The sequence below is a fragment of the Esox lucius genome, chromosome 18 (assembly GCF_011004845.1).
Source record: "Esox lucius isolate fEsoLuc1 chromosome 18, fEsoLuc1.pri, whole genome shotgun sequence".
Classification (NCBI taxonomy): Eukaryota; Metazoa; Chordata; class Actinopteri; order Esociformes; family Esocidae; genus Esox; species Esox lucius.
In genome coordinates this window covers 11738042-11750631 of record NC_047586.1, presented here as the reverse complement: position 1 = coordinate 11750631, position 12590 = coordinate 11738042, and the positions used below count along the sequence as shown (strand labels likewise).

The following is a 12590-nucleotide window of genomic DNA, read 5'->3' as shown; positions in this document are numbered from 1 at the left end:
CTGACCCAAGTTAAACAATTAAAGGCAATGTTACCAAATACTAATTGAGAGTATATAAACCCACTGGGAATGTGATGAAAGAAATAAAAGCTGAAATCAATCATTCTCTCTAGTAGTCTGACATTTTGCATTCTTAAAATAAAGTGGTGATCGTAACTGACCTAAGACAGGGAATTCTACTAAAATTAAATGTCAGGAACTGTAAACAACTGAGTTTAAGTTTTTGAATGTTTTTGGCTATGGTGAATATAAACTTTCGAATTCAACTGTACATATTTAACATTATCCATTATCCAAGGTCATTGAGTATAATAAAAAGTCTAAATAAAATTGTCGGAAAACACATTTTTGAAGAGTTCCCATAATCCCCATTAACTTCTTAAACTAACATAATCAATCTGAAGGAACTCAGTAATATTAGAAGAATTGTATACCATACACTTAGTTCTGGCCTAAGATCATTGATGGGGCTGATATTACCTTGTAAGAATGTGATGTTCTTTAGGAGATTGGAGTGCTCCCAGTCCTTGAGCCTCAGGTCCTCTGTGATGGTGCTGAGTATCTCCACCTCGTTCTTCAAGGTCTCCTCCATGTGTATCTGAGTAGCCCTCATGTACCTTGTGTCTTGACTCACGTTGCTGATCTGCCCCTGCAGGTCCTGTATCTTCAGGTGATGGATGCTGATGTCGCTGACAAATGTGTGGTTGACAGCACCAACTGTCCAGTCCACCTCTTCTAGCTTCTCCTTAAGCTGATCCACCTGGTCTGCCGCACTCCTCAGCAGGAGGTCATGGTCCTGCAACGAGACTGAGGCCAGGGCCAACTGATTGCTTAACCCGCTCACATTCCTCTGGATGGAGCGGTTTAGGGCGGAGACATGTTCCCCTAGCTGCCACACTGTGCTGTCTGTGAACTGGGAGTGGCCTTGCAGATCCCTGATGTCCCTCTCCAGACCACGCACTGCCCGGCCCAGCTGCTGTAAGGACTCACTGTGGTTCTGGAACAGGTTCTCCAGCTTCCAGATGTTCTCCAGGAGGTCTGCCTGAGAGGAGATGTTACCCAGGGACTGCTGGAGTTGCTGAGAGCGATCTCCCAAATGGGTCATATTCTCCATGAGTGCCTCCTGCTTTTCCGATGAAGTCGGGGACCTGGACACTGAAGAAGAGAGGAGACACTAGATCTTCAATTATACAACTTACATCCCCATATAGACCAAGCACAAGTATTACATATGGCCCCTAAATATTTTTCAACTGGAATACACCCAATAGGATCACTTAACGTCACTGGAATGATGATTAATGACACTTACAGTTTTCTTACTATTAAAAGAGCAAAATAGTGACCACTTTCAAATCAATTTGGCACTACCTGTTAGTTGTTAACATCTACTACTTTGCCTTTTAAGGTGATGTTCTGTTGTTTAGTACAATGCAGTCAACCAGGGAGATATTTTGACAAGATCCTCTTAGCATTTTGAGAACCTTAGCATTTTGAGAACCCAAAAAACTGTAATGTTGCCCAAATTGAGAAAATAATTGTTGGGGAAATGGAAGGAAATGGCCAATTTCCTAGTACATAATCTAAAACACCTTCTCATCTGTCACCACAGCAATTATTCAATTGTTGTAGGTCAAAACTAATTTAATTACTTCATTACTTAATTCACTCCATGGTAGCACAAAAGACACATACATTATGTATAAGATTAATGAGCTGAACTGAATTTAATAACCTTAACTACAGAGATTTGTCATTCTAAAATGACAATATTATATTACGTAATTTTAACACAAAGCTACGCCTAATTGTCATTAATCAATAATTCATGTACTGTAACTTCAGCTCAAACGTGGGTTGAAGAGTAACATAGAAATGAGCCAAAAAAAATACAGAACTAAGACAGATGGATTTGTTTCCTAGCAGGATACATTTCAGAGGAAAGACTGGACTGAGATGAATACTGTATAGCTGAAAGTCTGCACTCTCTAAGCATTTGATTATTCATTCTTGTAGACACCCACGTCCCTGTAAATGCACAGCATATTCTACTGTGACCTTGACCATTTCTGCTCTGCCTCAGACCAATAATAAGAACTCACACAAAGATAAGAAAAATGCTCCAAAATGCACAAAGGATCGTATTTTTCAAATTCACAGATGGATTTCTGTTTCCAGGAATTGGAGAACCCAAATAAATAAAGCAAAAAGGCTCTGGAAGGGATTTAGATGTATGAAGTTCAAACGTGCCCATGTTACATTTACTCCAGTTGTGGCATTAGCTCCAGAGAAAAACGCAAACAAGGGTGTGTTTAACAGTAACTTGGATTGCTCATGGAAACAGTCAATAGGTGAGGCCAAAAGCCCCATTCCTCCATTAGACTGCCTTCCATGAATACTAGAGAGTCTATAAAGTATTTCAGTCAACGCATGAAGTATCTCTGCGAGGGTGTTAATCTGCTTTAACCAGAGGCCTCACTGTCCTGGTACATAACGGAATTTCACAGGATGTCACAGTGCAAGACGATCTCTAAGACCAGGTGCTAGTCAGCTGCTCACAAACTAGTTCAAGAATAGGAAGACTGAAGAATACAGGCCATGTTCCTCTCCTTTTCCTGTTATTGGATTTCACATACCCACACCCAATGCATGTTCCTGATTATCCAGTTTTTGCCTCTTAACAAGCATCTTCATAAAATAGTAGCCTCACACATGTTCTGTGTCAGTCCCAGGAGTTCAGTATCTAGGGGATTTTTTGACCTAGTGGAAGTGTGTTATTGTCAACAAGAGTATAAGTTCTCTTGCACAAGACCAATATCAATGTCTCAATAAACAACTGCATGTTGTTCAGCAACAGACCTCTGCCAGTGGATATATCGCAAATAAAAAATAAAAACATACCCACCATAAAACATTATGGGCTCCTTAACCCAATGACCTGGAACTAACAAAAACACAAACACTGTGATTGGTCAGTAGACTAGTCCCTGGAGAACCATGAGCCTTGCGGGGCATGAATTGGTAATTACCCATGACCGACCTGGTCCTCATTTCTGTCTCTGAGAAACGTCAAAACAATAAACACATAACCCAAAAGGGCTTGTGGCAGTTTGACAGTTTGCCAGGTCAACTGCACCTGTGTGCCTTCAGAGGCTCATATGAACAAAGGGGGCTAAGGTTGGGTTTGATGGTGCTTGGGGCTTGGGCCCCACACCCAGAGTTGGCCAGGGACCAGCTTAATGGATACCAAATGCCATATGTGGGGAAGGTGATTGCCATGTCCTGCTGTGACTCATTTATTCTCGAACCAAGCAAAAGAAGACCATGGAGCGGCCTGGCTCACTATTCTCTCCATGTAGCTCTCCAAGGATCACTGAATCTCTCCATGGAAGAAGGGGCTGTATCAGTGCCTAGAAACCCTAGCACGTCATTTCACAAAATTGTAACAGCACCAGCTGATGTGATTCATGTGAATCTAGTGTCAGATACCATTAGAATTATATCTGAATTCTAGGAGGTTAAGAGACTAAATTTGAACAAAACCTGTCACTGGTATTCGGTATTAAGCCTAAGATGATTTTTTGTTGATCATTTGTCCCACTGCATTTATGTAGTCAAAGTGGGTGGGGCATCCAACATCATTGTCTGATGAGCATGATCAGACTCTGATCCTTTCTGATAATTGGGTTGGGGTCTTTTGAACAGGAGGGATGAGCAAATTACACAGAAATTGACTATTTCAACATGGAGATGCCGCCGATGGCATTGCCCCTGTCGGCACAGACACACAGATGATATTGTTTCTATCCTCATGGTTAGACCACACCCTGTGAATTATCACATTTAAGTTGAACTTTTGAACTATATCCGACAAAATGTTATTCAAATAGTGAGTGATACATTTCTTCATTGTGTTATGTTTAGTGAGGAACAAGCTGTTATGGGGGATTTCCGAGAGAACTCTGCTATGCTGCTGGACAACTGTTTACATTCCTGCAGATGGAATCTTCTCATGGATGAAGTAGAACTAATTGAATCATAAATTGCTAGTACTATCATTTGCTATGCATCCCTCTGCCATGTCTGTCAATCAGCTTTGAATAAGAAATATCAAGAAGACTTATCATATAATTGTAGGGTACCACACACACACACGCACAAACCCACACACACACACACCCACACACACACTTAAACTGTCACGAAACCACAAGCAAACGGTCTCTCATCTCTCTTTGATTCTGCCCATAGGAGGATATAAATATTACTAATGCAAATATATGAAGGCATCTGTCGTACAACATGTAACTGATTAAGTTGAAGGGAGCTGTAAGATATGACCAGGTAAAAGAAACAGATGCATGGAATAGAGGTCACTCAGACACTGAGACACTGTGCAGGGGAGAGCCTTTGTGCTGAAAAGAGAAAGCACCTCTGGACAGAGAAGGTTAACCTGGGAGTGTTTTAATGCCCATTTATCTGCCCTGACAGTCATGGCTCCCTCTACTCACATTTAGCTATCATTTCTTTGACAGGCTCAAGGTTCTACATAGGCTCCGTCATTAACAAACATTTTATCAAATCCAGTTTAAATCAACATATTTTTTACCTATATGAGTCATTTGACAAAAGAAAGATGGAATATGAGTATGTTTTTGAAGTAGTCCAGATAACAAGAAGCAGATATACAGAACATCCTCCACCTGAAGAAATCATTACAAATGTAGAGATCTTTTTCTCTATCATCGACTCTTTCCTGCATATGAGAAAGTACTCTCTCCCCGGCCCAGCCAACCATACATATTATTTACAGTACAGTCCATTTCACAGGTCTGACTGTCTAGAGGGATGTCTGGAGAGAGAGAGCTCTGGCAATTTTACTTATTTGTATTTAACCTGTGTTTTGACAGGTAAAGCCATGGCTTAGGACGGACAATAAATAGGCCCAAAACAGTCATCCTGATTATTGGGGAGCAGAGTCATATAAAGGAAGTTTGGCCAATAGACACTTTCCTGTTTATATAAACATTGCTTCAAGAGGGCGATGTGCACGAATCATAGAAAAACACCACCCATCAATTACTGTAAAAGATACAGTTCAAGTTGGAAATTTACATACACCTTAGCCAAATAAATTTCAACTGACATTTCCTGACATTTAATTCCAGTTAACATTCCCTGTCTTAGGTCAGTTAGGATCACCACTTGATTTTAAGAATGTGAAATGTCGGAATAATAGTAGAGAGAATTTATTTCAGCTCTTTTTTCTTTCATCACATTCCCAGTGGGTCAGAAGTTTACATACACTCACTTAATACTTTTTAGCAATGCCTTTACATTTTTTGACATGGGTCAAAAAGTTTGGGTAGCATTACACAAGCTCACCACAATACTTTGGGTGACTTTTGGCCCATTACTCCTGACAGAACTGGTGTAACTGAGTCAGGTTTGTAGGCTTCTTTGCTAACACACACTATTTCAGTCCTGCCACCAAATTCTCTATAGGATTGAGGTCGGGGCTTTGTGATGGCCACTCCAATACCATAACTTTATTATACTTAAGCCATTTTGCCACATCTTTGGAAGTATGCTTGGGGTCATTGTCCATATGGAAGACCCATTTGCGGCCAAGCGTTAAGTTCCTGACTGATGTCTTGAGATGTTGCTTCAATATATCCACATAAGTTTCTGTCCTCATGATGCCATCTATTTTGTGAAGTGCACCAGTCCCTCTTGCAGCAAAGCACTACCACAACATGGTGCTGCCACCCCCATTCTTCAGGGTTGGGATGGTGTTCTTTAGCTTGCAAGCCTCCCCCTTTTTCCTGCAAACATAACAATGGTCATTATGGCCAAACAGTTCAATTTTTGTTTCATCAGACCAGAGGAAATTTCACCAAAACGTATGATTTTTGTCCCCATGTGCAGTTGCTAACTCGCAGTCTTGCTTTTGTATGGTGGTTTTGGAACAGTGGTTTCTTCCTTGAAAAGTGGCCTTTCAGGTTATATTGATACATGACTCATTTTACTGTGGATAGAGATACTTTTGTTCCTGTTTCCTCCAGCATATTCACAAAGTCCTCTGCTGTTGTTCTGTAGTTGATCCAAAGCCATGACATAATTTTCCGTAATTTTCCAAGCTGTTCAACAGCATAGTGAACTTAGTGTATGTAAACTTCTGATGAAGTCTGTGAAGAGGTTGAAAAATAAGCTTTTAATGACTTCAACCTAAGTGTATGTAAACCTCCGAGTTCCAATGTAGTAACTGATATAACAAGTATTGTTAAGTCTGATTTGAATCTAACAAGGGAGATAATGAGAGAAAGTTTAAGCTTATGACAATGTTTTTAGAATATTACCGCTCATTATGAACACAGGATTGAGACTGCTACTCCAGTAAATTTTAATTAAATAATGGGATTAGCTTGATAGGCTCATATGCACTGGCGGCCTATTAATGGATGGATGACCAAACAAAGTGATGAACGCCATTTTGGTGTTTGCATGGTAATAATCTTATTGACCCAAGTACTTGAATATGACTTCACATCCCTTAATTATTTAACCTACTTTACAAAAGCAAGTCTCCCTAGCTACCAAAAATACAGTGAGTGGTCCACCTAGAATTTTACCAAGTGTATATAAGACAAGTAAATTCTACATGCAGAAAGTAAGCCCAGGGGCGGCTTCATATGCACTCCCTGTGTGCAGTCCCGTTCCCCCAGGGATAAAGAAAAGTAATGTATAATAAATGATAACAATTAAACACTGTGTGGTTAGACAGACTAAACAACAAGAAGTAAATAAAACACCTATAGACACAATTGGGTAGCAGTAACAGAGACAACATGCATTACATGCCCACTTGAAACACAGGACAAACTCTGTGTAAATGTCAAATGTCTGAATAAGTAAATGTTTAAATGTCTTAGTATCAAAAGTGTTTAAGTATCTAAAGGTTACCAAAATGCACTTGAACATGTCTGCATGAAAGCTATAGACACTAGAAGGACGAGACAGACCCAGGGAAATGGCTGTTTTTGCCAGACCGTGTAAGCGGAGCTGGCTAAGAAGAGCGAATGTCTCTTACTGAGTGAGTGTGTGACTGACTAACTGACTACCCTTGTGAACTATAGGTCCCGAGTTCGTATCTCCTCGCAGACGATGGGTAGTACACATTATTCCATATAGACTTAAACTTTGCTGGCTAAAACCATTAATATCTACATTATGGTAAGCCTGAAATAAAATAGTTTATGGTTATTTTGCAAATGTTTTTGGTGGATTTTCGAACAAATTTGCTGGCTTAACAACATAGTTATGATATATTAAGCCTTAACTGAAACTGTATACGGTTATATTGTGACTGTTTCTGGCATGGAAAAGTTCATCTTCAGACTCGCTAGCAATTGCTCAATTCTTATAATTCTTCTGATTATAAAAAATAAGTTATTATGCCATGAAATGAAATAGCTTTGGCAGATTCGCTAGCAATTGCTAAATCTTATGACTATTCCATAAGTTACCGGTACCGGTACCGGTAAAGCTTATTATTGGCTAATACGCTGTTAAAACGGCCAGTGGCAAACGGCATACATAGATGCTATTTATGGTGGAGGTAACCTTAGTAAGAAACGTCAGTCAGTTTGACTGTATCCATGTCATTCACTAATGGCCAAATTACTATTAAAACAGCCAGTGGGTCCCCAGGCCCTGTGTGTGCGCAAAGCCACCTTATAACAACTTACTTGTAGCATAGTAAGTCGCCTGTTAATATCTTTCCTAGCTGCATAAGCTAAGCATTAATGTCGTCACCAGTCACGTTTCCACCAATACATATGCTAGTACAATTGACAAACAACTTGTATGCTCTACAAAAATTATAGATCTCCTCTGACTAATGTTTGTAGACAAATATTTCTAGCCACCTTGCATACTTTAATCCTTTGCCTACTATTCAAATGGTTTTGCTTGTTTGCGGCACATCAATTAACAGGCAATGTCTTCCAATGCTCTGTTGTATTGTGGCAACACCAACATTTCCAAATGATTGGTACTGACATGGCTGCAATTCTAAAGCCTGGTCTCTTAATAGATGGCTTAGCTGAGGAGGACACAGACTGTTAGAGTAGACGCCAGGCCAGAGCCCAGTAGCATCATGTGCCACTACGTTATCATCCAGGCATGCATTTCCTAGCCCGGTACATGTAGGCCCACACAGCCTTGGCTCTCAGCCAGCACACAAACCCCACAATGGGACCATTCATTGTCTCTTGGAGTTGAAGGCAGAGGGAGGTCCATCCGGGATCCTGCTCAGACCAGCTCACCTCTTTCATCCACAGTGTCACAGACAGGCCAAGAAGCAGCCGAAATACAAATCAAAGAGAAACTTTATATGGCTGACGAAAGGTAAGAAAATATACAGGTACACCCAGGCTCTGCCAATTCATATATCTTAATGTGAGCCTACAGTACATACTAACACGACATTTCTGGGGAGCTCGCTGGGCTTTCTCAGTAAGTGTCCACACCACAGAGTCACTGTCCAGAAGACACACAGAGCGGGCTATTAGAGCTATATTCCCCTGAGGGCAAATTGAGAATGAAGGGAGTCACAGTGCCATCATGTCTTTCTTTGAAGGCGCGTCAGGGCTTCCTCCGACTAGCAGCACTGTGAGCTGTCAAAGGGTGCCAGGTTTTCGGCACATCAGTGCGCGTGTAGGCTGTGACAAGTCTGTCATCTGGAACACATTAGCGTTTGTGTTCGGGTCTCAGTCCTGCGCACATCAAACACGGTAATGACGCATTCAGGCAGTAAAAGGCTTTGGAAACTGAGGTAAAAAAGAAATAAATCCTTGAAGTCACAGACCTGAGCCTGTAGGTGCTATGTAGGTGCTAAGCTGTTTAGGCCTCTCAGGGTTTTCAATAAGCTTATTAAAATGGCCTGCTCAATTTGCTGCGGTCACCATGCCAATGTGAAAGGTCTTCAGTTGTCCAGCCACAAAAAAGCTGCGTTACTTGATGCCCGACTCAAGATTAATACACACATCCATTGTCGTATTGACACTGGCTTTGTGTATGCAAGGGTCGAAATGATCAACCTCTATATTGGGACAAAGAAATGTATCTTGTCATCCAACTTCAAAGTCTTATAATAAAGATACACCACATTCCCTGATTGCAGTGTTCCATTTAATTAAAAGACTATAACCCTTTCCCACCCCTGGAGGCTTTGATGAAGGATACATTTTCCTATGTTTGTGTGCCCAGTTAATCTAAAACCATGGCCCTTGCTTGGTTTACATTGGCTTTGACCATCCATGTTAAAAGCCAGTGTGTCTCTTGACTGCTGATTCAGATACCGTCATCTAGCCATTCGGTTTCTCTCCAACAGCCAAACTAGCGAGAATTTGAGCTGGTTGAGGGGGATGATGAGTGATCCGTTGAAGTAAAAACAGATCAGAAACAGCTGCCTAATGTCTTCTGCACTTCCAGTTCGCCATCGATCCCCATAGTGTGAGTTCTGTTTGTGGTGGATACAAATCAAGCGTCCATGTTGGGATGACAACCTCGAAGAGTGGGACAGACAGGTAACGCAAGCGAATATCCGCTTCAGTTGCTTTGAAGAGGGAAATCTCACCACCAAACTGTCCAAGCAGCCAGAGCTATTTAAGACCTATATCGAGAGGTCTCAACATTCCAAGTGGAATGTGTACAAATACGGGAGAATAAATCTGGTTTATTACATTAGCAAAAATCGTAAATTATTCTTGACGGTAAAATCCTTTTGCATACTATTTGGACAAGACATAGACTCTGCTTTAATCTCTTGCTTTTAGAATGAACTTTAAGTAAACTTTGATCCGCCGCTCAAACCAAAACTTCCCAGTGTTATGGGAGGGATACATATTGTGGAGGAGAGGGGTGTTTGGTTGGTCTGTAAGAATGGTTAACGTATTAACAATATGTAATTGCATTTTCAAATTATAATAACTAGACTAAGTAATGAAAGTGAAAAATGTAATAACTTACCATTTAATGTAATAAGTTACAGTTACAGTTAAGTTACATACCCCTGGATAATTGGTAATATATGTACCATTTGTAAAGAAAGAGTGAGCAGGCAAAACAAATGTCTAATATTTCTTATGGGATTTCTCATGGGATTCTTATGGGATTCACATTCAACTGTAGGTCATAACTGAATGTCACAATCATAAAACAAAACATGGAAACAATGAAAAAAAAGTCTGCATACCCTTAGTTCTTAATACTGTGTATTGCCCCCTTTAGCATCAATTACAGCATGCAGTCTTTTGTAATTGTTGTCTATGAAGCGGTATAGATGCCAACTCCAGAACCTTCACCTTTTTCTGCTGTAACAACTGGAGGGTCAACTTGGCCTTGTGCTTAGGGTCATTGTTGTGATGGAAAGTCCAAGAGCGTCCCATGCGCAGCTTTCATGCAGAAGAATGCAAATTGTCTGCCAGTATTTTCTGATAACATTCTGCATTCATCTTGCCATCAATTTTTAAAAGATTCCCTGTGACTTTAGAGCTCACACACCCCCAAAACATCAGTGAGCAACTACCATGCTTCACAGTGGGAATGGTTCATTCTGTTCACTACAGGCCTTGTTGACCCCTCTTCAAACATAGCGTGTATGGTTGTGACCATAAAGCTCTATTTTTGTCTTGTCACTCCAAGTTACAGTGTGCTAGAAGCTGAGGCGTGTCAAGGTGTTGTCGGGGATATTGTAACCAGGCTTTTTTGTGGCATTGGCGCAGTAAAGGCTTTTTTCTTTCAGCTTGACCCTGCAGCTAATTTTTGTTCAAGTATCGTCGTATTGTGCTCCTTGAAACAACCACACCGTCTTTATCAAGAGCAGCCTGCATTTCTCCTGAGGTTACCTGTGGGTTTTTCTTTGTATCCTGAACAATTCTTGTGGCAGTTTTGGCTCAAATCTTTCTTGGTCTACCTGACCTTGGCTTGGTATCAAGAGATCCCCGATTTTTCCATTGAACAGTACTGTCTGGCATTTGCAAGGCTTTGGATATCTTTTTATATCCTTTTCCACTATCTTGTTACGCAGGTCTTTTGACAGTTATTTTCTGCTTCCCATGGCTCAGTATCTAGCCTGCTCAGTGCATCCACGTGAGAGCTAACAAACTCATTGACTATTTATATAGAGACACTAATTGCAATTTAAAAAGCCACAGGTGTGGGAAATTCACCTTCAACTGCCATATTCACCTGTGTGTGTCTGTAACAAGGCCAAACATTCAAGGGGATATAAAATTTTGATCAGGGCCATTTTGGTGATTTCTGTTATCATTATGATTTAAAAAGGAGCCAAACAACAATGTGATAATAGTTATATTTTCAAAATAAATGCCAAAATGTCACCATTTTATATGCAAACTTATGAGCACAACTGTAAGTTGATGTTTGATGTGCATGAGTTTGTTGGTGTTGTAGTCGACAGTGGTATGTACACCTACGTAGATGAAAGTTATCCATGTAAACAAGTTCAATACGAGTTACATAATTATTACGCCATTTATTTAAATGGTCACCAGTTAACGTAATAACCACCACCTAATTGTGTCACTTTTAACAGAAGAGGTATTTACATTAACTTATAAATGTTACAAAATTAGCCAGCTGTTGTGGATTATATAGATCAGACAGAAAGGGTGTCTCTGTCTAGACCATGTGATCAACAAAAGGCAATGGAACGACTGTCAGCTGGAAAATGGACAGATCAGACCAGAAAAGACCAGGATGTAGTTCAGGGAGTGTATAATGTAATTTTAACCAAACCAAGTTGCTGGAATGCACATTAAGTCAGGAATACAACCTTGGCTTCTGTTGTTCGCACTTGTGAGTGGGATTAAAAGTGCACATCTTGCTGAGATAGGACTTGGTGGTTGAAGCTGACTTTAAGATGAAGCTGAAGCTCTTTGATCTATCCACTACTAATCTTGAACATTAGAGGATGAGGGCATATATATATTGTCATGGCTTGTAGATTTGTCAGTACCACAAATGTAAGAAAATTGCCCTGTCTGACCTACTGTTCCCCAGACAAAACTCTCCAAAACACTGCGTTTACATTTTTACACTTCTGTGATTTAGCAGACGCTCTTATCCCAGACATCATGGGACGTCATAAAGACGCCCAGGGCAATTACACAACCTCCTGCCATGCTTACAGGGCTATCTATACCCCAGAGCCTGGACATGAGACAAACAATTGATTGCGTTTCCTCAGTATGTACATTCTGTTCTAGCTCCCCAATTGCTTATCATCTCCGCAAACATAGTTTGAATGATACAACTATGCAAACACCCTGAGAGCCGCCATCATGCATTGTGTGTTTTCACAGCAGTGTAATCTCTGCGGCTGAAAACCCTACGGCAGCCAAGACACAAACAGCCTGAACACAGCCAAACATGAGGCCTCTGAATCTCTTGTGCTTAATTACCTCTTCAGTATGAAGGGGTTTTGTTCCGGTCTGTGAGAAGGGATCACTGACAGCAAATGAAAAAAAACTAAGATTCAATCAACAATTCCCAACACTATGTTT

The 12590-nt window shown here is 40.6% G+C and overlaps 1 protein-coding gene across 2 annotated transcripts in view; it reads right to left on the bottom strand.

Moving 5' to 3' along the window:
* scara5 (scavenger receptor class A, member 5 (putative)) overlaps positions 1 to 12590 on the bottom strand; it is a 50371-nt gene that overhangs the window by 19765 nt on the left and 18016 nt on the right. For both annotated transcript variants that reach the window (XM_010882563.3, XM_010882564.3), the window contains exon 4: positions 481 to 1155. In XM_010882563.3, the coding sequence (XP_010880865.2) occupies positions 481 to 1155 (675 nt within the window). The remainder of the gene's footprint in view (positions 1 to 480; positions 1156 to 12590) is intronic.